The following is a 27,257-nucleotide window of genomic DNA, read 5'->3' as shown; positions in this document are numbered from 1 at the left end:
GGAAAAGTTATTTTGAAAATTTTACTTTGCCATGGTATTTTGACCCCCCTGCAGTATATTGTACCCCCTACTCTAGGCCTTTAAATTCAGAAATTCTGGCAATTCTAACTCTTTTATGTAGTTAGAATACACCTATAAGTAGTTTGTATATATTAAACTTGTTGGAAAAGATATTTTGAAAATTTTACTTTGCCATGGTATTTTGACCCCCCTGCAGTATATTGTACCCCCTACTCTAGACCTTTAATTTCCAAAAATCTGGCAATTCTTACTCTTTTATTTAGTAAGAATACACCAATAAGTAGTTTTTATGTATTTAACTTGCTGGAAAAGATATTTTGAAAATTTAACTTTGCCATGGTATTTTGACCCCCCCTGCGGTATATTGAACCCCCTACTCTAGGCCTTTAATTTCAGAAATTCTGGCAATTCGAAATCTTTTATGTAGTTAGAATACACAAATAAGTAGTTTGTATGTATTTAACTTGCTGGAAAAGATATTTTGAAAATTTTACTTTGCCATGGTATTTTGACCCCCTGCGATATATTGAACCCCGTACTCTAGACAATTCAAAAAATTCTGGCAATTTTAACTCTTATATGTAGTTAATATACACCAACAAGTAGTTTGTATGTATTAAACTTGATGGAAAAGATATTTTGAAAATTTTACTTTGCCATGGTATTTTGAACCCCCTGTGGTATATTGAACCTCTTACTCTAGACCTTTAAATTAAAAAAATTCTGGCAATTCTAAGTTTTTTATATAGTTAGAATACACAAATAAGCAGTTTGTATGTATTAAACTTGCTGGAAAAGTTATTTTGAAAATTTTACTTTGCCATGGTATTTTGACCCCCCTGCGGTATACTGAACCCCCTACTCTAGGCCTTTAATTTCCAAAACTCTGGCAATTCTAACTCTTTTATGTAGTTAGAATTCACCAATAAGTAGTTTGTATGTATTTAACTTGCTGGAAAAGATAGTTTTAAAATTTTACTTTGCCATGGTATTTTGACCCCCTCCCCCTTTTTTACCATGGAAAATCAAAACTACCCTTATATATATATATATATACCAGGTACATATGTTATAATTACAAATAACTAAAGCATTCAAGCTACATATGGTCTAGTTATAATGTGTCAATAAGTATTTTGAAAGACATTTTGTTGGTAAAGACTTCAGAGCACTTATACCAAGCAAAGATATTTCTTTTAATTAAGCATGGAAAATGTACCTTCCCTTCTTGTATGAATGATTTTTTAATCTATGATAAGCTTTAGAATAATGTAAAATGTTCTAATAATCATCTAGGATGAAAAAAACAGGGGGGTTCAATTTACCATGGGGGTTCAATTTTCCATGCAGGGGGGGTTCAATTTACCATGGGGGGGTTCAATTTACCATAGCGGTATTTTGACCCTGGGGTCAATTTACCATGGGGTTCAAAATACCATATGACAGCGGTTCATTGGTATTTTCCCATTTGCCGGTTCGGATATATAAATTAGATCGTTGGTTTTCCTGTTCGAATTATGTACACTAATAATTTTAGGGTTCTTTATAGCTTGCTGTTTGATGACAGTCTATATCAAAGCCCTGTGTAAAAGGCCGTATTTTGACCTGTGTTTGTCATTATCAGGTTAGGAGCAATCCTCCCTCAGACAAAGGGTCATTTTACTGATGTAGAAATGAAATAAAATACAGGGAAAAATTACTTCATAAATTAAAGAAATGTCAAAGTACAAGTGATAAATCAAGTTTTAATAAATGTCAAAACCTACTATTTTATGTTTACAAAAAAAAATTAATCGCTCACCTTAACTTTTCAAGCTTCGCCTCAAAAATTTGCAAATTAAATATTTTTTTATTAAAATTTTCAAATCACTCACTTGCCCCAAATTTTGGAGTCCAAAAATCTGTAGAACAAGAAATCAAATTGGTGTGGCCTAAGTCTTTGAATTTCTTTACCTTTAGATTAAAAATTGCTATTTCATTAACTACTGATAAGTAAAAACAGAAAATTACAGATGATGAAAGGGACTGTTTTGACACTTGGCGACAAGATAGGGCTTTTAGGGGTTAAGGAAAAGCAACGTTACAAGACAGGAAAGCAACCTTGACACTCTAGTACAAATTGAAATCTATAGCCAAATATACATTGAATACTATGACACACCATCAATTATTGATTTTAATTGTATTGCAAAACAGGTGATGCCCGTTTCCTATATGAACAGGTTAAAATGTGTTTATTTAGTTTCAGAGCATTATCTGAGCCGAGCTGTGTTACAAGAAGTAGGATCTAGAATAAAAGCTGATGAAGTAGTCAGTAAATGGTAAATTGACTTTTCAAGTTTAGAAATAAAATAACAACAAATAAATAACTTGATCTTTTATCAGTTAAGAAGTCTGTTAGTGTAATATCGACAAAAATGAATAGATTTTATTATTTGTTCATAAATGAAATGAACAGATAGTTTCATAATAGAAAAAAAGAAATTAAGCATGTTTATACATATATGATGAATCAATGAAAACAACAACAAATAATTAATACACATTAACATTTTAATTATTCTCTCTAAAACGTAAAATATCAAAAATATGTAACTCCAAGAAAAATTCTCAAATTTGAAAGTCCCTTATCAAATTGTAAAATCAAAAACTTCAACACATTGAATGAATGGAAAACAACTTTCATATTCCTGACTTGGTAAACAGACAAAATAATGGCTAAAACCTGGTTTTATAGCTACTTAAACCTCTCTCATGTATGACAGTTTCATAGAATTCCTAAGTGGTAAGGGCCATAAGGTTCTGTTGTGAAATGCAATTCTTTTTATCAATTACAACCAAAAGTAAAAATAAACAAGAATGTTTCCCTAGTACACAGATGCCCCATTCGCACTATCATTTTCTATGTTCAGAAGACCGTGAAAATGGGGTAAAAACTCTTATTTAGCATTAAAATTAGAAAGATCATATTATAAGGAACATGTGTACTAATTTTCAAGTTGATTAAACTTCAACTTCATCAAAAACTTTATCCTGAAGCAGGACGAACAGACGGACGGACAAAAGAACAGACAAATGGAAGCACAAACCAGAAAACACAATGCCCATAAATGGGGCATAAAAATTGTTTAGAAAATTATCTAAAGAAATTTTGCATGTTCTTTTATTAAAATTCTTTTTGTGTTCTTGTTGTCAGTTTTCCAAAAGACGATACTCCTGGGGATGAAAATATACCAACAACTAGTGGATCACAGCCAAACAAAAGAAATGCTGGAGATAGACCTAGACAACCCAGAGATACAACAGAACAGAAACCAGGTGTACCTAAATGGTTTAAAGTTGGTAGGTAGCTTTTATTTGCATAAACCTTGAATGGTGTGTCAATACTTCACCAAACTGTTCATAGCTCTACTTTTAGAGCATTTTATTTAATTTTGTAATTCCAGAACTATAGGACTTTTGACTGTTATATTTGACATAATATATGCCTAAGGGTATCTCCATGCATGTTTTCTACAGGACCTTTGATATGTTTTCTATATGCTTTTAAATTAATGCCTTTAAAATATCCCATTTCATTCAGGCAACAATTTCAATATGCACAATAATGGTGTACCATGTGCTCAGATTATTTTTGTGTTCAAATTATACAAACTGTTAGTAGAATTTAACGTTTACTTTACATTTGTGAAATGTTGATAATTTATTTGATTGTTATTTACTTATAAGTTGGAATAATAATAAAAGGAAATTGTTTATTATTTTTACAGGTAAAAAATGAACCTAGGGAAAACATTTGTTTATAAGGCTGAAGACAACTTGTTTTAAAGGGTTCCTTATGGATTAAAACATGAGAAACAGAGGGTTAATAGGGATGTGATGAAGGAAATCCATGAACAGTTCTCCAGCATATAATGTGATGACAGCTTGTGAATTTAAGCTTTATAAATATTTGCCAAGCAAGTTAAACCAAAACCAGAAAACTTCTAGACTGCATGAACATTAAGTTTGCAATTCAACAAGACAATTGTTATTGAAATCTTGTTACTAAATAAATTATGTAATTGTTATAAGACATTAAATTTACTGCCATATGTTTAAAGTTGCTCAAAGGAATTTAATCTAGGAAGACAATTAACAGAAAAGCCAATTTTCTGTTGATTCAAACAGTAATATATTGATGTCTGAGTCTGATTTTTATACGCCCTTTTACAGGACGCATTACTGATGTTGTCCTTCTGTTCGTCCATCCGTCTGTCTGTCCGTTGTCAACATGTCGGACATTGACTCAAAAACGCTTTACCCAATTGGCATAAAACTTTTGGGAATTGTTTATATCTATTGATGTAAGCTCCTTTTAGATTTCTTTAAATTTCTGATATGACATTGAGAAGTTATTGAACTTTATTCTTTGAAAACAAGACAGGCTTATCATTCACTCATGAACAGTTTATAGTGAATGCTTTGCCATGTTTTCAAATCTGTCAAACAACCAAATGTAAATTTTTATCAATATGAGTTTGCTTTGTGTCTGTACCAAGTCAAGCCATCTAGACCATGTTGTTGTTCTTGTCGTTTTAAGACCCAATTTCTTTGAGATGAGTGTGATGTTTGTGTTGTCTATTGCACATTTCTTTTATTAAGTACTTTAATGAAACGTCCTTTTACTTTCCTTGACAAATAGCACAAGCTCTTAAAGCATTGAGTACATTAAAAGACTTAAAGATGTGAACAATGGCAATCTATACAGATGGGGTAGATATGTGATGGTTGAAGTATGCAGTTGAGTTAAAGATCTAGTTTAAAACCTCCCAACTCAGTCAGTTTGTTTTTTTGTCTTTTTTTTATTATAAAAATTCTGATTTGTCTTAAATACATTTAGTCTTAATCCGTATTGTTGTAAGTCTCTATTGAAATCCATGTCAAGTGTTTATTATGATGAATTCTTGTTTTGTTGATGTTTAGAATGATCTTTTGATAAATGAAGTCAAACAAAACATTTTGATACAATATATTTTATTAATGGCAAATGTAGCCTCAAATATATAGCACTAAATACATAATCAAGATAAACAATACAAATAACATAGAAAATATAAGAAGCACTTTCAAAGCTATGAAAACATCAGCAATACAATCACAGTTTAAATATCTCTGGAAAAAACACAGAAGTCATCTGTTAGTGACTGGACAGTGCTGTCGTTGTCTAGCTGCTGTCTGCTGGAAGGACTGGCTGGTTGGTTGTAAGATTCTGATGATGTTGGCAGACTTCATGATCAGGGTCGATAACTCTTGGACTTGGTTCCATTTTTGTCGAGCCTGCAACTTTTGTTGCAGAAAGCTCGACATAGGGATAGTGATCCGGCGGCGGCGGTGTTAGCTAACGTCTTAAAAGCTTTATATTTTAGAAGGTGGAAGACCTAGATGCTTCATACTTTGTATATAGATGCCTCATGTTACGAAGTTTCCGTCAGTCACATGTCCAATGTCCTTGACCTCATTTTCATGGTTCAGTGACCACTTGAAAAAAAAGTTCAAATTTTTTGTAATGTTGAATTCTCTCTTATTATAAGTAATAGGATAACTATATTTGATATATGCGTACCTTGCAATGTCCTCATGTCTGTCAGACAGTTTTCACTTGACCTCGACCTCATTTCATGGATCAGTGAACAAGGTTAAGTTTTGGTGGTCAAGTCCATATCTCAGATACTATAAGCAATAGGGCTAGTATATTCAGTGTATGGAAGGACTGTAAGGTGTACATGTCCAACTGGCAGGTGTCAATTGACCTTGACCTCATTTTCATGGTTCAGTGGTTATAGTTAAATTTTTGTGTTTTGGTCTGTTTTTCTCATACTATATGCAATAGGTCTACTATATTTGTTGTATAGAACGATTGTAAGGTGTACATGTCTAGCGGGCAGATGTCATGTGACCTTGACCTCATTTTCATGGTTCAGTGGTCAAAGTTAAATTTTTGTGTTTTGGTCTGTTTTTCTCATACTATATGCAATAGGTCTACTATATTTGTTGTATGGAACAATTGTAAGGTGTACATGTCTTGCAGGCAGATGTCATGTGACCTTGACCTTATTTTCATGGTTCAGTGGTCAAAGTTAAGTTTTTGAGTTTTGGTCTTTTTATCTAATACTATATGCCATACTAGGTCAACTATATTTGGTGTATGGAAATATTTTATGATCTTTATGTCAGTCGCACAGGTTTTATTTGACCGTGACCTTATTTTCACGGTTCATTGCACAGTGTTAAGTTTTTGTGTTTTGGTCTATTTTTCTTAAACTATAAGTAATAGGTCAACTATATATGTTGTATAGAAGCATTGTTAGCTGTACATGTCTGCCTGGCATGGTTCATCTGACCTTGACCTCATTTTCAAGGTTCATTGGTCTATGTTTAGTTATCTTGGTTAATGTTAAGTTTATGTGACAGTTGTTATAAAGCTTAGCTTTATACTAAGGACTATCAACATAATATCAATGATTAGTATAGAAGGCGAGACATTTCAGCGTGTGCACTCTTGTTTCTCTCTGTACTGGTTGTACATCTTACAGATACCAAGTGCAGTTGACTTATGGGTCTGCAGACGGAGACTGTTACCATTGGAACCATTAATGGCTGCTGTAAACAAGTAGTGGTCAAGCTGCTGGATCTTACTTTCTGTAAACAAGAAAAAAAAATGCTATTAAATAACAATAAAATTAAAGAATTCATAATTCCATATCAAATATTTTATTCTTGATATAATTATTAAATGAAAAGTACATGTGCTTGAAATACAGTATTTAAAAATTAAAATATTAATGATTTTATCCTTCAATTATTTTTGCAAATATATATATTTTTTAAAGTTCTCGAGTAAATAGGACTATCTTTATCAATTAATTAGTAAATAGAAGTTACCTAGTAAGTTAATTTGGATCACTGCTTGGTCATGTGATGTGAGTAAAGTCTTCAGCTGCTGGGCATAAGACAAAATAGTACAGGAGTCCATAGTTGTATTGGTGTTTGTGAGGTATGAGGAGAACTGAAGTTGAAATGATTATGACTTTTTGGGGGTAAAAGTTCCCTTTTTAAATTAAAATATTTACTCAAAATTAAGGTTGGCTTGTGTTTATGAAATAAAAGCTAATGTTTGCTTAGAAAAGTGTTCACTGCTTTAAATATGTAAAAATAAAACAAAAAGGACTAATCACCTTTTATTGTTGGTTTGTTAATTAGAGATCAAAGGAATTTAATCAACTGATAACATTTCAATTGTCTAATAATAGGGTATCAAAGGATATCAATCAATTAATAATTAAAGATCAAAAGATTTCTATCAATTAATAATTACAGATCAAAAGATTGCTATCAATTAATAATTAAACCTCAATGGATCCTATTCAACAAATTGAAATTTAAAGTATTCAAGTTAACAATTGATAGAATGTAAATGTTTAGGGAATTAAATGTATATATCAAAATTTTCATCAGTTTTTTATTAGGAATCTCAATATCTCTCAGTCAGTAAATTTTAGATTTAGAAATAAATTTGTAAAAGCAAATTAAAAAAAAATGCCAAGGGTTTTTATTTTGATGCAAAATTTTACAAAATCATTTGGAGCAGTAAAGATAACAATGCAAAACACATATCTCTTTTGTATTTATAATTGGGAATTTTTTGAAGAAGATAATTTGATTTTAGCCAGGGATTTTTTTATACTAAGTATAGAAAGTCCCTGTTTTAGCTATGTTTCAGATTTTTTAGTTAATTCAGGGATGAATTATATAGGTCATCACTTCTATTCACAAAAAGTTGAAAGAATCAATAGAGAATAAACAAATATTTTTTTGCAGTATGAAATCAGATCTTAATTAATAGGTTAAGTCCCTTTGTCTTGTGTTTTAGGGACTCGATCCTACCAACTTTACAGAATTAATTATTTTTATTTTGTATTTTTTATGTTCTTTTATAAAATTGAGAATGGAAATGTGGAATGTCAACAGCCTGTAATTCAGTGGTTGTCGTTTGTTTATTGTTACATATTTGTTTTTCGTTCATTTTTGTCGAGCCTGCAACTTGTGTTGCAGAAAGCTCGACATAGGGATAGTGATCCGGCGGTGACGGCGGCGTTAGCTAACTTCTTAAAAGGTTTATATTTTAGAAGGTGAAAGACCTGGATGCTTCATACTTTGTATATAAATGCCTCATGTTACAAAGTTTCTGTCAGTCACATGTCCAATGTCCTTGACCTCATTTTCATGGTTCAGTGACCACTTGAAAAAATGGTTCAAAATTTTTGTAATGTTGAATTCTCTCATATTATAAGTAATAGGATAACTATATTTGGTATGTGCGTACCTTGCAAGGTCCTCATGCCCGTCAGACAGTTTTCACTTGACCTCGACCTCATTTCATGGATCAGTGAACAAGGTTAAGTTTTGGTGGTCAAGTCCATATCGCAGATACTATAAGTAATAGGGCTAGTATATTTGGTGTATGGAAGGACTGGAAGGTGTACATGTCCAACTGGCAGGTGTCATCTGACCTTGACCTCATTTTCATGGTTCAGTGGTTATAGTTTAGTTTTTGTGTTTTGGTCTGTTTTTCTCATACTTTATGCAATAGGTCTACTATATTTGTTGTATGGAATGGTTGTAAGGTGTACATGTCTAGTGGGCAGATGTCATCTGACCTTGACCTCATTTTCATGGTTCAATGGTCAAAGTTAAGTTTTTAAGTTTTGGTCTTTTTATCTAATATTATATGCCAAAGATCAACTATATTTGGTGTATGGAAATATATTATGATCTATATGTCTGTCCCGCAGGTTTTATTTGACCGTGACCTCAATTGCTCGGTTCATTGCACAGTGTTAAGTTTTTGTGTTTTGGTGTATTTTTCTTAAACTATAAGTAATAGGTCAACTATATTTGTTGTATGGAAGCTTTGTTAGCTGTACATGTCTGTCTGGCATGGTTCATCTGACCTTGACCTTATTTTCATGGTTCATTGGTCTTTGTTTAGCTATCTTGGTTAATGTTAAGTTTATGTGACAGTGTGGTCCCAATAGTTTATGAATAAGGGGCCAAAAAAGGGCCCAAATAAGCATTTTTCTTAGTTTTCGCACAATAACTTAAGTAAATGTAAATAGAAATCTATGAAATTTAAACACAAGGTTGATGACCACAATAGGAAGGTTAGGATTGATTTTTGGAGTTTTGGTCCAAACAGTTAAGGAATTAGGGGCCCTAATAGGGCCAAAATAAGCATTTTTCTTGGTTTTCGCACAAAAACTTTATTATAAGTTAATAGAAATCTGTGAAATTTTAAAACAAGCTTAATGACCACAAAAGGGAGGTTTGGATTGTTTTTGGGAGTTTTATTTTGAACTGTTCAGGAATTAGGGGCTTAAAAAGGGCACAAATAAGCATTTTTTTTGGTTTTTGCACAATAACTTTATTTTAAGTGAATAGAAATCAATGACATTTAAACACAAGGTTATAACCACAAAAGTAAGGTTGGGATTGATTTTGGGAGTTTTGGTCCTTAGACTAACAGTTTAGGAATTAGGACCTATTAAGGGTCCAACATTAAACTTTGTTTGATTGAATTCTTGGGATTCTTTGATATGCTGAATCTTAACATGTACTTAGATTTTTGATTATATGAGTGCAGTTCTCAAGTTAGTCCAAATCGAGGTAAAAAATTAAACTTTGTTTGATTTCAGCAAAAATTGAATATATGGGGTTCTTTGATATGCTGAATCTAACCATATGTATTTAGATTTTTGAAATTTGGGCCCATTTATTTAATTGATCAGCATTGAGGTCTAAAGGGTTAAAAAAAATTGAACTTTATTAGATTTCTTCCAAAATTGAATTCTTGGGGTTCTTTGATATGCTAAATCTAACCACATATTTTGATTTTGGATATTGGACCATAAGTAAATGTCCAATTTAAAAGTTTTTAAGTTTAAGTTCTTAGACCACATTCATTCTGTGTCAGAAACCCATGTTGTGTCAACTATTTAATCACAATCCAAAATTCAGAGCTGTATCAAGCTTGAATGTTGTGTCCATACTTGCTCCAACTATTCAGAGTTGACTTCTGCGGTAGTATAAAGCTACACCCTGCAGAGCACCTGGTTGTGTTTTGGCCTGTTTTTCATTTATCATACACAAGATGGCAACAATATTTGGTCTAAAAAAAGTGTAAGGTGTATATGTCAGTCTGACATGATTTATCTGACCTTGACCTCATTGTCATAGATCTTTAAAAATGTTTAGTTTTGGTTATGCTTTTAGTAAAACTTTTATTTTTCAGGAAGACTTTCAACATAAAATCAATGGTCAGTAAAGCAGGCGAGAAATTTCAGTGTGTTCACTCTTGATTTTGCTTTGGTTCTTTAAAGTATGTTTGTAGCAAATTCATGTTTTGAATTAATACATCATATATGCTTTTTTTCTTTATGATCCATCCCTCCATTCAACTTTGTAAGAATGAGAACTGCTTAAGTGATTTTTTTTATCAGCCAGACAGTCAGTTCCTCTATGGACATTACTTTGAATTTTTTGTCAATGTCATATTAAAAGCAGGGGTATACTTTGTTTTCACATTGAATGCAATTCCTTGTTTGCCCATCAGTTCTATAGAAATTGTAGATCATTGATCAGAATAAAACACTTTACACTACCTTAATGGTTTTATACTGTAAATATAGAAAAAAAAAAATTGCATGCATTTATCATTGTGATTTTTGAAGAATTTACAAAAATGTGAAATTATTATTGCAATTTCAGGAACATCTGCATACAGCTATATTTATTAGATTACAGCTGGCTAGTGAATTCTTATCATTATTCTTAATAATAAAAACTTCACAAGAATTTTAGAATTGACAGTTATGGATCGAGTCTGTGATAATTGTATGAATATTTTAGAAGATGAAGCCCATATTATTTTATCGTGTCCTTTATATGACGATTTTAGAAAAAAAATATTTGATGAAGCAACACATTTTGATAGTGATTTTATGTCTTTTGATGATAAACAGAAATTAGTGTTTTATTTACAGATAATAATATGATTCGTAGCTGTGCCAAAGCCTGTAATCTTATTTTAAATAGACGTAGAAATGTTTTATACTGTAAATAATGTTAATGTCAATATGTTTTATAATAGATGCATTCTTTATATAATTTTTAATGTTATAGTCTCTTGTAATTCTGTACAGAATGGCTCTCTTTTTATATTTATATATTTTTACATTTAATGTAATGTTGTATTATATATTATTGAGAGATGAGACTTAAATAAAATATTGAATTGAATTGAATTGAAATCTTCCAAGATTTGTCTTTTAATTTTTTTAATTGCTTTAAGTGTATGACATTTAAACTTGTATATATATATAATCTTAACAAGCCAACAAAGTAATTTTACAGGACAAAGTAAAAAAAAAACTAAGAAAGATGTATTGTTATCAATTTATTTTAACAAAAATATAAATATCTAACAGTCTTAAGTTTATCACAGTTCAATATATAACAAAATAACAACAAATATATCATATATATAATTATTTAAGATACTGCAGCTCTTTTCACAAAAAAACATTCAATAAAAAATAATCAAAAGTTATGCTCAAATGTGCAAGACTTTAAAGTATCTTTCTCCATAGATTTTTTGAAGTGAAAAGAGTGACATATCTTCAGTTTGTATCACATATGCTTCTATAAAAAAAAGCACTATAGTCTATACTAATTTTTATAAAGGTATATTATCCTTTTTTATAAATATACCATAAATTTATACAACTCTGATGAAATTAAAAATGTTACTTAGAACAAAGATCAACTTTATTCAAGAAATACAATAAACCAGTTTTGAAAGAGATTGAATCTTATAATGTTTACAAATTCACATTATTTAAAATACATTTTTCTTTAATAGTTATTTTTTTCAATTTTAAAAATATTTAAAAATAGCTTGGTTTTTTTTGCTTTAAAAATTCAGGTTCCTAGCTTGGTTTCCTAATTTCCCTGAAAAATGCTTGTACATCATTTGTTTAACATATCTTGCTATATTTCAATTTAAGAAAAAAATTAATACAATAATCTTGTAAATTTTCACATTGTTATGCATTATCATGAGAGATATAACTTGTATTTCTAAAAGACAAAAACATTTTGTGAAGCAGTTGAAACTATTTTCAGGTATTAGCTTTTGCTTTCCCAATGTTTATATTTTCTATCTTTTATCTACTGAGTATGTTCTTGTTAACATCTAAATCATTGCATACTTCCAGCATCCTTTACAATACAAATAGGCATTGATGAAGTTTCACTTTGAACTCATTTTTCAATGCTCATAAAAAAAAGTGCTGTACACACATCGTGTGGAACCTGGAAGCCATGTTTAAACAACAAATGAACTGGACACAACTAGTGCTGCATGTACAACAGTACTATAAATGATGAGTTATGATAAGTCGAGCACCTCTCATGTGATGAAATCCTGATCAACAGGTCTAAATGCTCCTGGAAGTGTTTTGACTGTCCTATATACTACCGATATAGAGGGGTTAAACGGGGACTATTTCTTCTATGAGTCTTTAATGAGTCATTCTGCAAATACATAAACAAAATATCAATTAAGTATGTAACCATGTAAAAGGTAATGCCATTTCTAAATACTATGTAGATTTTAATATATTTTCATAAATCTGAGGATTTATTAATTTTTCATGGGTACCAATTTTCATGAATTGTATTTTCATGGAAATTTGATTATTATTCTTTTTTAAAGTCATCATACAATTCCATAATTTTTTTTACTTCTCTGATTTTTTAAATTGATGGCTAACATTCAACCACAAAATCCATGAAAACTAGTGTCCACAAATAATAATGAATCAAATTACCATACATGAAAAACTTACTCTAAACATTTTTTTCTTGACCTTAGAAATTATAATATACAAGAAAAAAAACATCAATTGTAACCTATGACACTTAAAAAGATAAAACCATAACATTTACAGTAACAAGGAATTTGGTATAAAAGGGTGCAAAATTGAAATTTTCAAGCCATCAGTTACTGCATTCTTTTCAAAAACTTGATTGCTGATGCACTCAACCATAGAACATCTTCCCATAGACTTTACAGCAATTTTCAATACATAACAGAAATTTTCTGTACAGTATTCCTGTTATGTAACTAAGGTGAAGCAATTCATAGAGATACAGTTTGAAGGTTGCCATTGTATGGTTAAATATAAAAATGATTTCCGTAAGTTATCTCTAAAATCATAATTAAAAGATCATTTGAAATTATAATTACACAACTATATGTACAGCTATTTCAACAGCGACTAAAGAATTAAATAAAAAGGTGAGGATGGGATTAGTGTTAATTAAGGTTTTTAGATTACTTGTTACTATTTTTCTATGCAAATCTTTCTGGTGGTTTGCCATAATTCGTGTATAAACATATAACTATATATAATCAAAATCAACTATGTTATTGTCTAATATGCCAAAATTGTTTATTATTCAATCATTCTGCTTTAGTAATATATATGTGGATTTAATAAAAAAGCAAAAAATCATCATTTGGGAAAAAAAGCATTCAACTGTACACATCCAATCTTATATTAAGTGTGCAGCTTTGCTGCTACACTAGTTAACCAAATGAATATAAATATAAGTGAGGCTTATTTGCAAATGGGTTAGAGTAAAGCACAGCTTGTGGACTTTCATAAAAATTATATCAGTGTGCACATTGACTCACAATTTATATTATAAGTTTTCCTAAAACAGTATTTTTCCTTCTGGTAGATAGATTACCCTTGAGAGAAAAATAAATAAAAATGAAAATTATCTGAGGACCAAAATACTATAATGCTACTGCAGAACAGAACAGAAGGATGAGAAACTTAACCTTCGAGCAGTCACCATATGAAGGTGAAGGTGTGGTAATGCAACTTATTTGAAATCAAAAAATATAATAATCCAAACAAATGACATCCTTCTGATGCTAAAAAGACACAAGTCTGTCAGTCAATTTTTTAATTCTGTCTAACATATTGGATTTAAGGCTTCAAAATGTCTTACATTAAGACCAAAAAGTCATTAACAAAATCATGTTATATCATATTTCGACAGGAGCAACAACTTTACCCCAAAAGATATATTGTTACTACATATATGGTTGAAAGATGTTAATGTTTATTTTCACAAAATAGGAGGACTATTCCAACTAAACATATCTTTTGTAGAAGAAAATCAGACAGTTTATTAACAATAAAGTGATTTGATTTGATTTTTGGTCTTTAACACAACTTTAATTTAAGCATTCTTAGCTAGTTCATGGCAGTCAGACAGGAAAACTGACAATTCTAGTCAATTAACATTGGAGTCTAGCCCACTCAAATAAAAGTGATACATTTTTTTGTACTTCACTTCATAAAAATTAAAAGACAGGTTCATTGGTCTGAATAGAAATACTTACATGTACAGGGTAATCATGTAAGACCATTCCATTAGCCCTACCAAATCCATTATCTGCTTCATTGAGACGTATCATTAAATCAGCTCTCTCTTTACCCCATGCTCGAGAATTTTCAGCTAACTGTAAAATATTTTTAAAAAACATTTGTATATTGTTACTGATAAAGTTTTGTTTATTTTGTAATTCATTTATATTCATTTCACCATCATTCGTAAAATATGTATGTTATGCCACTAAATATGACTTATAAGTGGAGCAGGAACTGCTTATCCATCTAGAGAAATTAATTAGCTCACTTCCGTATTCAGTGTACGGCTTGTTCTATTTTTGGCTATAGAGTTGTCTTTCCTTCAGCTGCACTTTATATCGCAAGAAATACAACTTTCCAAATATTTGAAACAATTTTCATATGTCAGGGTTGAAAATTTGGAAATTAAATTGTCTAAGTGGACAAATCTCACTTCTCATTGGTCCATTGAATACAGTGCCACTGGAAAAATCATAACATTACCTGTCTTTCAAGGGAGGCAATCCTGGCTTCTGACTTTTCCAAGGCTTGATACATTTCAAATTTATCTGAATCATTTCCTGTATTTGTCTGAGCACCAGCACCTCGTAACTGATCCTAAAAAATAAAATCAATTTTAAGTACAATTATTTTGATAAATTTGAAAAATGATGAAACCTTAGTATAATTGTTGAAAAACGATACAGAATTCCTCTTTCCTTCTGTCTTTCAGTTACATCTTGTCATTGCAATTAAGGTTACAGATAACATTTGATCTTCAATAAACTTAGACCAATGCTTATAGGTTGATTGAGGAGAGCTTGTCAGACTGTGCTTCACTTTAAAGTGCTTTTTTTAGAACTGCAATTCATAAGTATTCATCTACTACATACATGTGATATACCAATGAAAGATAAGCTCAGTAACATAAAATCTGATACAAATTTGAACTATGGAAGGATGAAAAATATGCCACTCAGTTTCTAAAAGGACATAAATGTTCCTTTGGTACCATCTACTTAACTTACTTTAAGGTCGTCTATCTGTGTACGTAAATGTTTATTTTCTTGTAATAAAGCTTCATTTGCTTCCTGACCAGCATGATCTGAAATCAAATAAAATTAAACAAAATTTTCAATTATGTATTAAAATCAAAATGCTCTCAAAATCTGTTAGCATTTTTTTTCTTCAAAAATCATTTCTTATCTTTTCAAGATACAGAACTATATATATATATATATATATATATATGAAAAATAAAATTAAAAAAACTTCAAACAACCCATAAAGGAACAAGATGCCTTGACTTTTTGTCCAGCAAAATAAATAATTTAAAACTAAAAATCAGAGTAAAGTGATAAAGCGGACTTTGATAAATCTAACATTACTGAAAAAAATTGCCAATGGCATCTGCACTGTATATAAAAATCTTTTGATTATGTAAATACAGGATGCATCTAGATTTTTTACAAAAAGCTTATCAAAGTCATTTTCAATATTCTAATTTTTATCTACTGTTATAAAAACATACCTTTCTGGTTTTTGGACCTGTCTTTATGTTGTCTTTCTAGAACCTTTTCCATCTTTTCTATAACTTTTTCTTGTGAACGACAAGTTTCTTCTACTTTCTTCCATTTAGCACTTTTCTCCTGCATTCTAAGTAGCTGTTCTTTCTGTTTGTTAAACTGGTGTGTCATATGTAAATAGTTTTTCTGTGCATCATTTTTCTACAATACAAGTTTTATGTATATTTACCATACAGGCTCGTAAAATTAATATTGGAACCATTAGATTTTCTATGAAATGCCAATAGGATATAAACAAAATGTTTTAAAAATCTATAGTTGGGCCTGTGACTGTTAATTTCATTGAGATGTTTTTTATAATGAGACTTTTGTACATCAAGAATATATCATATCCAAGATATAGTTAGATTTCAAACAGTTTATATGGCCGAAAGTGAGGGATAGATATCCAAAACTAAGTGTTAAATAACTGTAAGCCATAAATCAAACATTTAACTTATTCAAGAAAAAAACTGGTTTTACTTTTTGGTTTCTAGGATCTAAATGTAGAAAGAAGCAATTGAGCATTATATTTTAAAGACTATTTTTTAAAAGTTAAGAGAGCCATATCTCTTGCACGTTAAAGACACAAAAAAAAACCTTGTAGATTTCGAAAAAGAGCAGGCTAATGCCGCTACAAGGCAGCACTCGCACCCGCAAAGTGGAAAGGGATTAATATAAGTTGCAAAACTTGTTTCCCAATCCACTATAAATAAATATGTTTAAACTAAAAGTTAGAATTTGGCAGAATACTGATAATAATTTAACAAAAGCAAAGTTTTGTTTTTTAAAAGAGAAAGATAGGTAGAGAATTGCGGGTGGGCAACACAAAAAGCTAAAGATATAAAATTCAATACATGTAGGTAAATATCTTTAAATCATCTCCAAGAACTAGTTTACTTACTATACGGTAGAGTTTACAAACAAAATAATATATAGACAAACTAATTAATCACTGCCATAAAGTTTATTATTTCAAAAATCTTCTTTTATTTATAATTTTTTATCTAAAGGGAGATAATTGATACAAACCTTAATTAGTTCATTCTGCAGAGCTTGCACTTTCATTTTATAAGCTTTTACATCATTTGTCTGTGAATGTAATGTTTGTTTCAATCCAGCTGAAATGAAAACATAAATTGTTGATAAATATCTACAACAATTAACTTTATTCAAGGATAATTGATATAAAGACATAGGAGCAGGCAGAAACAACCATTATTTCTATTATAAAGCCATTATCATTCCAATCAAACTAACATTTAATGTCCATTTTATTGACTTTATTGAAGTATTTTATTAAATCACCTATAAAGTTATCTTGTTGTGAATATTCTGAGAGAGCATTAGCGACATGAAAATGAGATTGATTACTAACCATATCTTGACATGATTTCTGGCTTTGTCATGCCATCCAGTTCTGCCGATTCAATCATCAGTTTGCTTGCGTCGTTGTAATTGGCCAAATCCCTACGTAACTGACTGTTGTTACCCTCAAGCTCTTGTATCTGTGCCCTTAGAGCTAAGATATCTTGGCCCATTTTATGAACGGCTGATCTATAATTTTCCAATTCTCTCATTTGATGATCCATAACAGATAACGAGGTTTTATCTAAATCATCTGGTGGTCTTCGATGTCTGTAATAAGAACGAATTAAAGTATTCACTATGGTGAAATATGGCAATTATACTTGCTGAATATTTGAACATAAATCTACTGTATTAAAAGCACCTTTTATAGAATCAATGGCTATCTAACCTTCGATTGTCCATCGGGTAAAGTATCCTAGTTACACAAAATTAATTACCAGTACTTGTGATTGAAACTGTAAACAAGTTTACTGATTGTAAATAGATCTCTACTTCAAGTGAACTTATGCCAAGACCCATTTGTGAATCTAACTCAACTTCTGATATAAAGTTAATTTTACATTTGAGTCAAACCTGTACATCTCTATTCTTATTCTTATGATACTTTTCAGTTTTAAATATTTGTTGGTCTCTTTCCTGGTTCTTTAATCTACATTTTGTACTACTTTTAAAAACACTGTAAATGAACAGATTTATATAAATTCTAAATTGTTTTGCATTCATGCTTGAAAGTGAAGAGTTGTCAAAAAAAAAAATTTCATACACTTCTAATTCAATTTAAAGATTTATCAAATTTTTTTCAGAAAAGTACACTGCATTATTACACATCTGTTTTTCTTATCGCAAGAACTATGGCCGTTTTTGTAGAAAATTGATTGAATTGCATGTAAACATGAGATAAAAATCCTTTCTTACTTAAAAAGACTAAGGCTTTTAAATCAATGCAGCTTCTTTTACAAGTTTCCAATTTACTTAGTTACAAGTAGCATGCAACAATAACTTTCCTTATGAACTTCCAGGTGATAGAAGCTTTTAGAGATTGGCGAAAACAATATTTCTTATATCATTAAAACATGGTTGCATTAACTAAGCAGTATTTATTGATACAATTGCATAATGGAAGCTATACATGATCATCACATTTTAATTACTTTTTTGCTTTTTCCAGCTTTCTTACATCTATTTTATTGAGTTCAATAAAAATTTAAACAAAAATCTTTAAGTTTTTAAAGAAAATGTTTTTTCTGCATACTGTCAATGCAGGTATTCCATTATTAGAAAAGAAAATGTTTCACCGTTAATTGTATTAAAATTTTTACATAAAGAGAAAATATTTCTTTCTTTAATTTGAATCTTGCAATAAACTTTTGCAGCCAGCTGTCTGTTTTTGGAAGAAATCTAAATGTAACAAATTTTGCCAAGATCCTGTACATTCCAATTTTAAACCAGTTTTGGAAAAGAGTAAGATCAAATTAATACATTGCAAAATGCATTACCAATAAAGGGAGAATTCAAGACTATAATAAGAAATAAAACATGTGGCACAGAAACAAGATTTATTGTTGTGAAAGGAAAAATAAATTCTCCACCCTTACTAAGCAAATCGACTCTGATTGAGCTAGGATGATACAGATTAGAACTAATGGTTCTTTTGTAAAGACAAACCAGTTGAGAATACTAGACAGTGGACCACCTTTCAACTCTGAGAAACTTGCTATTGATAAGGGATTTAAACACTACCAAGTCACACCAGGACGCCAAATAGCAAATAAAGAAGTAAACTTATTTAGGAAACCCATCAACAAAACAGAGCAAATAACAAAGTTAAAAAAGAAAAACACTAAAACAGCTAAACAGGAGATTCATAGAAGATATCAAACTTATATGAGGAGATAAATGAAAGAGACAGACAATGCAAGGAGAAAATCAAAGGGTATGCTGAAAACAGAAACAAGAAGATGAAGAAAATAGGCTCCTTGCAAGACATGCGTGGGAGGGGGCAGTGGACATACAAAATTATGGGCCCCAACAAGACAGGCGCAGGAGGGGGCGGATAAAGAGAACTTTGGAAAACAGAGACAAAAGTCAAGAAACATAAAGCAGAAGAACCAGATGATAAACCAAAAAGGAGACCGATGCAATTTAGTGAACATTATAGAGACTATTATAATTTATACAAATTGAGAAAGTGAACATCCATATTTTATCTTTATTACAAAAACATAAGTGAACATTACAGAGACTGTGATAATTTAATTAATGTAAACAAACTTTATTTTACACATTTTAATTTACATTTTATATAAAGTCATTTCTTTTCTTAATTCATACTGAAAGATCGGAGCAAGACTTGACATTTACTTATTTGTAACGTCGTTACGGCGATACCAATTGTATATTTTGTAGCCATTATTACATTAAATTACTATCTGAACCATCAAGTCTTGCTCCGATCTTTCAGTATGAATTAAGAAAAGAATACTATGTATACATGATTCATTTTTTGTAGACCATCTGGTGTATAATAAATGTAAAAGTTTGGAAACATAAATGTATAAGCTCACCTGTATTAAAGTCTTTGAATATTTGTTTTATCTAGATTATCATTCAAATAAAACTATGAAAAAACAACTGTCTTTGACTAAAGTTCACAACAACAAAACATAATGACTGTAGTTGTTTATCAACCTTGATCCATACCTTTCACTTATTGAGGTACCATAGGCCCCAGGCATTGTGGTATCTGCTGGGGGTGCTTGATGCCTGACTCTAATTGTTGGGCTCTGGGTTTGGGTTGTCCTTTGACCAGTCTGACTATTTGGGTCCACAAATATGTACTGGTATTCTGGTAAAACAGTTTCAACGGCTTCATATGGTGGCATCTCTCCATCTTTGATGGGCTAAAATAAATTCAATATAGGTCTTTAAAATAAATTAGGAATAAAAGTATTATACCTTGTTTATCTTACAGACTAAAAGCTTGCTTTTGTGAGATGATATAAATAAGATCCCAGAACACAACCATCTAAGCCATTAAAAATCTACAAAAAAATTATCAAAAAGTTTTCAACCTTTTTTTATCTAATTCTTATTCTAACTTTAAATTTTGGTTACACAATTAAATGTGCTGCTCCTTATAATTCTATTGCAGGCAACCCATGAATAAACCAACAAATGATAAGATAAAACACATTTTAAATGGAAAAAATTATGAATGAAACTATACATTTATAACGGAAATATTGTTATTATTAAAAATTACATAGCATTTTCAGTGAAAAGTTGATTTTTCGCAAAACTGTTATAACAGCTGGGGGATACAAGTTTGATATATCTGAAAATAAGTTTTGATGTACAATGAAATAAGTCACATTTATTTTTATATTCTATTTTTAAATCATTTACTGTAATAAAGACACATTAAAAAACAAATCAAATACAACGGCAAACTGCTTCATATTTAATGTTATAAGGTTTAAGTGTACAGACTGCTTACCATCTTTTTCTTATAAAACTTTTTTTCTAAATAAAATAAAACTGAGAAAACAAATTATTAAATTTTGACAGAAAGTTTAAAAAGCTTTATTAAAATTATTTCAAAATATATGAATGATTTAAAAGAAACTTCAAGAACATAAAACATTTAATATCTTTATTACAAACATCTTCAAATTATTCCACATGACAAGACATAAATCTCACCTCTGTAGTATAAGGTCTATAATACATTGTAGCCATTTTGAATTCTTTTAAAAAATTCAACTGCTTTTAAAACTGTCCTATATATTTCTTTATCCAGTAAATCAAATCAGTATTATAAACTTTTCTGTCTATAATTTCAACTTGGCATGTAATCAAATGCAATAGGTAAATATCCTTTGATGACCTAACACAATATACACGAATATATTCCGATTTTGTCACCTTTTAAATTCCATGTCAAATAATGTGTATTCCCTTTCATTAAAATAAAATCGTAAATCTCCTCAATATTAAAGTATATACTCCATGCTATATTAACTTTTCATGACCAGAACAATACCTGATATCTTAAGTCTATTGTTTTTTAAATGAATATTTCATGATGATAGGCACAACCAATTAGATCAGGTAAGAAAATCAATAAAGTTAAGATTTTAATATACAGGTACACTCAAATAATGTTGTTTACATTGTACATCTTAGTAACCAGGACTTGTTTACACTTGAAGTTCAACAGGTAGTTGTAAGGTGAATTTTGATTGGATCAATAATTTTAAGATTTCTATAGAAGTTATTTAAACTGTATAAGAAATTGTTTGAATTTTCCCGCTGTGAAAACTGTTGTGGGATTAAGGTAAATAGTGCATTGTTGAGACTGATTAATTTGAAGAACTTCTATTGTATAGTTTGAATTAGGTTAATGATATTAAATTCTTTTATTGTAAAAAATCAACAAAATGAATAGAAAGAAATTAGGTTATCTTGAACATTTTGTTTATATATCTAGGATTATAGTCCTAGTTTATACAAAGGAAAGTTACAAACATAATAAACTTAAATTGTTTAAGCTTAGACACAGATATTAAAAAACAGCTTTGAAACAGATATTAAAATACTCTAATAAAACAAGAAACAAATATTTATCTAAAATGATAAAACCATTTCAATTCTTCCTTAAAGTATACTCTTTATAAGAATGATATTTTAGTTTAATAATTACTTTCTATAATAATCAATATTAAACAAATTATGGCACTTAGTAACAGACCATACTGGGAATTTATTGATATGACACTCACTTTGAATTAAAGTAATAAAAATACAGCAAATCATAAGTTTTTATAAACTTTTTGGAGATGTGACTCACTGCAACCAGTTCAATAAAATGCATGTTGTCTTTAATTATAAACTATTTGCAAAATTATTCTTGTCACATATTTTTCTAACGTGAGACTAATTTTCTTTTGATGTTGTTTGTTATATTTATTCTTAGTCTAAACATCATTTCAGTGTACAGGTTTTCTCTGACGCAGCTGGTTATTTACTTCTTAACATATTAAAAATGTTGTATTTTTCATATAATGGTGTTTTTTGTTCTTTCATGTTATCATTGCTTTCAGGGACCAATCTAAGTAAAAAGTCAATTAAAGAGGAGAGCCAGTTCATATAAAATATACTTTTTTAAAGAATATTTCTACCAAGCATGATACAAATACCTTTTATATATTGAAAGACAGCCATAAACCTACCAGAAGAAGGAAAATGATATTGACAGAAAATAACAAGTGACAGAAAAAATAAAACAAGAATGTGTCCATAGTACACGAATGACCCACTCGCACTATCATTTTCTATGTTCAGTGGACCGTGAAATTGGGGTCAAAAGTCTAATTTGGCTTAAAAATTATAAAGATCATCTCATAAGCAACAAGTGTACTAAGTTTCAAGTTAATTGGACTTCAGCTTCATCAAAAACTACCTTGACAAAAAACTTTAACCTGGACGGACGGACGGACCAACGAGCCACAGACCAGAAAACATAATGCCCCTCTACTATCGTAGGTGGGGCATAATAAAAAAATAAAAATAAAGAGAGAGAGAGAGAATCAAGATAAAATTTGACAGTGATTTACCTTGACTTCATATTACAGCTAAACTAATAACCAAGTATTGGTGAGTTGATACAGAAATGAACAGAAGATATCAAGGGGTTATCACAAATCAAAAACAGAAAAACACCATGGCAACAAAAAGCGCAAAAAGACAACAGTCTACACAACAATATACAGAAAACTGAAGATTGAGCAACGCCAAAAAAACTAGGGATGAACTTAAGAGCTCCAGAAAGGTGAGCAGTTTTTGTTTTACTGGTCATTTACTGGTCGTACTTAATGTTTTGCAAATGTTAAGTAATATTCTTTTATAAAGTGGGAAATGACAGAAAAGAAAACAAGACCAGGCAATTTTGGCCTTGACAGGTGGATCATTTTTGTGTTCATCTGCGACACAGATATTGCATGCTGGTCAAATAAATGATGATGGTGTCGATAAAATGTTTGAAAGGTATGACTTCCTTTTTTTTAAGAACATTTGGTTCATATGCCCCCCCCCCCTTTTCTGTCAAGTAGAAAAGCAAGCCTTTCAATATTTCATTATCTATCCCATATTTGTTACACAGAAATGGAAAGTTCACAATGAAAAAGAAACATTCTAGATGTAATTTAAGATATGAAGATATGTCAAAAAAATATCTGTATGCTGAATCCGTACTTTCCGGAACCATTGTATTATCTTAACCATAATTGTTGTGATGATTACATGTATCAGCCTCTTTTGGCGTTTAAATCCAAAGTTAAAGGATCATAATTTGAAAGTTCTTCTTTTTATTTACAATCTATATACTTCGTCTTTAGTCCCCCAAACCTAAGTCAGGTATATCACAATGGTGTCAATAAAATGTTTGTGATGTCTTTTATCTAAATTTAGATGGAATACATAGTCACCATTCATTGAATTATTTAGTGAAATTTTTCCCCTTAATTGCAAAATCTGAATGAATAATTTTATGCATCTGAAGCATTTTTCTTGAATTATTTATCTGGAATAAAATTGACAGAAACCTCAATATAATAACTATGAAGTGATCACTATTAAACATTTACTAGAAAATACCAAAAAGAACAAAAGAAGGTTAAAAAGGTTAATTTTTAACACATACCGCTATTAACTCAAAGATATAAACATTAAACATTTCACCACAAAGCAAACAAAGAACAAAGACTCTATTTGGTAAAATGTTTATAAAACCACTAAAAGTCAATGATTAGCATGCAAACTAGCATAATTTCCATAAAATACCTGATTTTCATCATATCTATCTACTGGTAAATCATATACTCTATACATCGTAGGTGGCTGTTTAAAAATCAAGGCCTTAATTATTTTTGTAGGTCCAGTGAGAAAAATGATTCAATTTTTTCCTGTTTACAAATATCTATATTGCTGTTGTATATTCTTCATTTGGGCACTTTTGAAAATGTTGTTTAAAACTAATATATTGTGAAATAATTCTTAGTGCTTGTGCATCATTGACTAATCTAACTATTAAAAGAACAATCACAGTGCAAATTGTGTTGTATAAAATATAAAAATTTAAATACCAGTATATCAAATATACTTTTCATTAAACATCTCAATTTGACTATAAAATGGACTATAAATAATATCAAATATTGTGTTGTATATATTCTTAGTATTAAATCTTACCGACATTGGTCTTTTGACCTTCTTCTGTAGGTAATAAGCAGGACCCACTGGTTCCCTGACTGGTTCCATCAGTACCTGAGAATCAACAGTAATATCCTGTGAATAGTCCTGCATGGTCGTATTGGTTGGATCGTCTGTATGTGTAATTAACATGATATCTGGACTAGCTGTACGGTAGTATCCCTGAGGTTCTGGGAACAGGTTTAGTTCTGGTAGATTATCTACATTACTGGTTGACACCATACTATCTGGATTCTGAAAATAAACAAATCTAAATACTTTCAAATTACTGTTTATTATTTCATAAACTTACTAGCAAATGGAAGTATTAAATGAATAACATTGTGAAAAAAGAAATTAGGGTTATTTTCTCATCTTTAAGTAAATTTCCATTAACTACTGTTCTCCCTAACAAATGTCATTTAGGAAAATATATTTCCAGTTTGAAGTCAAAGTAAAATGTCTGAGTAGGGTTACAGGTTTTCCTCTGACTGTTACCTTGTCATTCAGAATGTTTAAAGTCAAACCCAGGATGAGGGCTTAGTAAAAAATGAGGTATAACGTTCTGAAGATGTTTTTGCAATATTTTTCTGACAGCAATCAATTGATCAGTCATTCATTAAGTGCCTAGACTCTTATTATAAATAATCAAGAGAAAATGTATGGTATGGTATATAGATATAGGAAGATGTGGTGTGAGTGCCAACGGGACAACTCTCCAACCAAATAACAATTTATACAAGTAAACCATTATAGTTCAATGTACGGCCTTCAACACAGAGCCTTGGCTCACACCGAAACAAAAAGCTATAAAGGGCCCCAAAATTACTAGTGTAAAACCATTCAAACAGGAAAACCAACGGTGGAATAATTCAAATTGATGTTAAGATGTCAATCTTTGGTTTGCTTCAGTAGATGGGTTGATGTTTTATTGTATCATATTTCTACCTATACATGGGGTCTGAAATACATGTTCAAAATGCATTATTCTTTGTTCAGGTACGTTCTATCATAAAATGTTCACAAGATCAAAACTGTAAATGCATTAAGTTTTATTAAAATGGTTGATTGGGATATAGATACTTACATTTGTAGTAATTAATCTGAGAATCATTCCTACGGTTGGCTGTTTTCCTTCTATTGTTACATATTCTGTTCCCTGTAATATAGCAGTAACATTTATCATTGAATAAAATCTGGGTAAAGATACTGTTACAGGGTTGCTGTCAAATACTATATCTAAAGCAACATAAAATAATTTGGTCTTCAACAAGAGTTACAAAATTTACCTGCTTTACTTTTTGAACATCCGTTCAATTTAGTCCTTGCTTTTCCTACATGATTTTTATAGCATCATCTTCTTGCATTGCTGTATGAATCAACTCGGGAAAAAATATAAGCCTTGTCTTGGAGAAATTTCCTCCAACAAATTGGGCATCAACTTCTTCAATATATTTTTGATTTTCATTGGTTAAACATTTAGATTCATCCATGACAAGGGAGAATTTTAATTTATCCTTAAAAATTTTGCAGTAAGAATGTTCAAATATTTACAAGTATTTATTAAATCAAGAATATCAAAATTAATTCTTATTATATAGTTTTGGCAGAAGTGTTTGTCCTTAAAAAAAGGATTCTGCTAAGGATTTCAAGAAAAGTTTTTCTATTAAAAATATTTGAGATATTTTCTTTATAAAAATACTGGCCACCTTTCCTGATCTCAATATATATATGTGCTATAAATATAGAGTCAACTGTTTCATCTAGTGAGATACAATATTTCTCCAATTGAGACAGTTAAATTTAAATGCTGAGAGTTGAGAAAGTTCACAACATTTAGAATCTGTTTCCTTAATGATTCTTTTGACAATATACACACAAACTTAATCCTTCTTTAGCAATTATCTGCTAATACACATGTTCTTTCTATGTGAGTGACGTCTTCAGACATGGATGCCTATTTTGGTGGCATCACAATGGGAAATTCAGAGAAAAGGAAATTAAATTTACATCATAGATGAATTTTGGCCAAACAAACCACATATTGATTAAATAAAAATAATAATCAGGAGGTTGGGAAAAGAATAAATCAGCTTAGAATTAGAGCAAGATGTATACAGATATCAAGAAACACATACTCACAGAATTATATTTTTGTCAAGCACTTGCCGTCATATTACACGACATTTTTAATTTGAAATATTCTGAAATTTATAACAAATTTCTTCAGAGGCAGGGTGCATGTTTATGTCATAATGACATTCAAAGTAAAAATAAAATTTTTAAACCATGAAGTTGTTGGTAAAAGACGGTGCAGTTTTTCAAAGTTTAATTTTCAATGCAATATCTACATTTGTTAACCTTCTTTTTTAAAAGCACATTTAGAATATATTTAAACACATGCATATATGAATAAAAAATATGATAAGAAAGATTACATATTTTATGCATTTGTATAAAATGTATGCATCTTATTTTCATAAAAGCTAATGATGATATTATCATGCATCAATACAATAGAATATAA

The 27,257-nt window shown here is 30.1% G+C and overlaps 2 protein-coding genes across 5 annotated transcripts in view; one reads left to right on the top strand and one right to left on the bottom strand.

Annotated features, from left to right (window-relative positions):
- Window positions 1–4,094, top strand: part of LOC143045272 (tether containing UBX domain for GLUT4-like) — a 28,798-nt gene extending 24,704 nt beyond the window's left edge. Inside the window, exons 16-18 of the mRNA XM_076217655.1 lie at window positions 2,264–2,342; window positions 3,218–3,363; window positions 3,792–4,094. Coding sequence (XP_076073770.1) covers window positions 2,264–2,342; window positions 3,218–3,363; window positions 3,792–3,802 — 236 coding nt within the window. The 3' untranslated portion in view covers window positions 3,803–4,094. The remainder of the gene's footprint in view (window positions 1–2,263; window positions 2,343–3,217; window positions 3,364–3,791) is intronic.
- A 7,406-nt stretch (window positions 4,095–11,500) lies between these two features.
- LOC143045271 (coiled-coil domain-containing protein 33-like) overlaps window positions 11,501–27,257 on the bottom strand; it is a 28,104-nt gene continuing 12,347 nt past the window's right edge. For all 4 annotated transcript variants that reach the window (XM_076217650.1, XM_076217651.1, XM_076217652.1 and 1 more), the window contains 11 exons: window positions 25,818–25,889; window positions 24,731–24,985; window positions 24,323–24,379; window positions 20,183–20,382; window positions 17,490–17,749; window positions 17,144–17,232; window positions 16,078–16,273; window positions 15,575–15,651; window positions 15,051–15,164; window positions 14,540–14,659; window positions 11,501–12,654 (listed from right to left, as the gene is read on the bottom strand). In XM_076217650.1, coding sequence (XP_076073765.1) covers window positions 12,595–12,654; window positions 14,540–14,659; window positions 15,051–15,164; window positions 15,575–15,651; window positions 16,078–16,273; window positions 17,144–17,232; window positions 17,490–17,749; window positions 20,183–20,382; window positions 24,323–24,379; window positions 24,731–24,985; window positions 25,818–25,889 — 1,500 coding nt within the window. In that variant the 3' untranslated portion in view covers window positions 11,501–12,594. The remainder of the gene's footprint in view (window positions 12,655–14,539; window positions 14,660–15,050; window positions 15,165–15,574; window positions 15,652–16,077; window positions 16,274–17,143; window positions 17,233–17,489; window positions 17,750–20,182; window positions 20,383–24,322; window positions 24,380–24,730; window positions 24,986–25,817; window positions 25,890–27,257) is intronic.

The sequence above is a fragment of the Mytilus galloprovincialis genome, chromosome 9, assembly GCF_965363235.1.
Source record: "Mytilus galloprovincialis chromosome 9, xbMytGall1.hap1.1, whole genome shotgun sequence".
NCBI classification, from domain to species: domain Eukaryota; kingdom Metazoa; phylum Mollusca; class Bivalvia; order Mytilida; family Mytilidae; genus Mytilus; species Mytilus galloprovincialis.
This window is presented reverse-complemented; position numbering and strand designations above follow the sequence as displayed.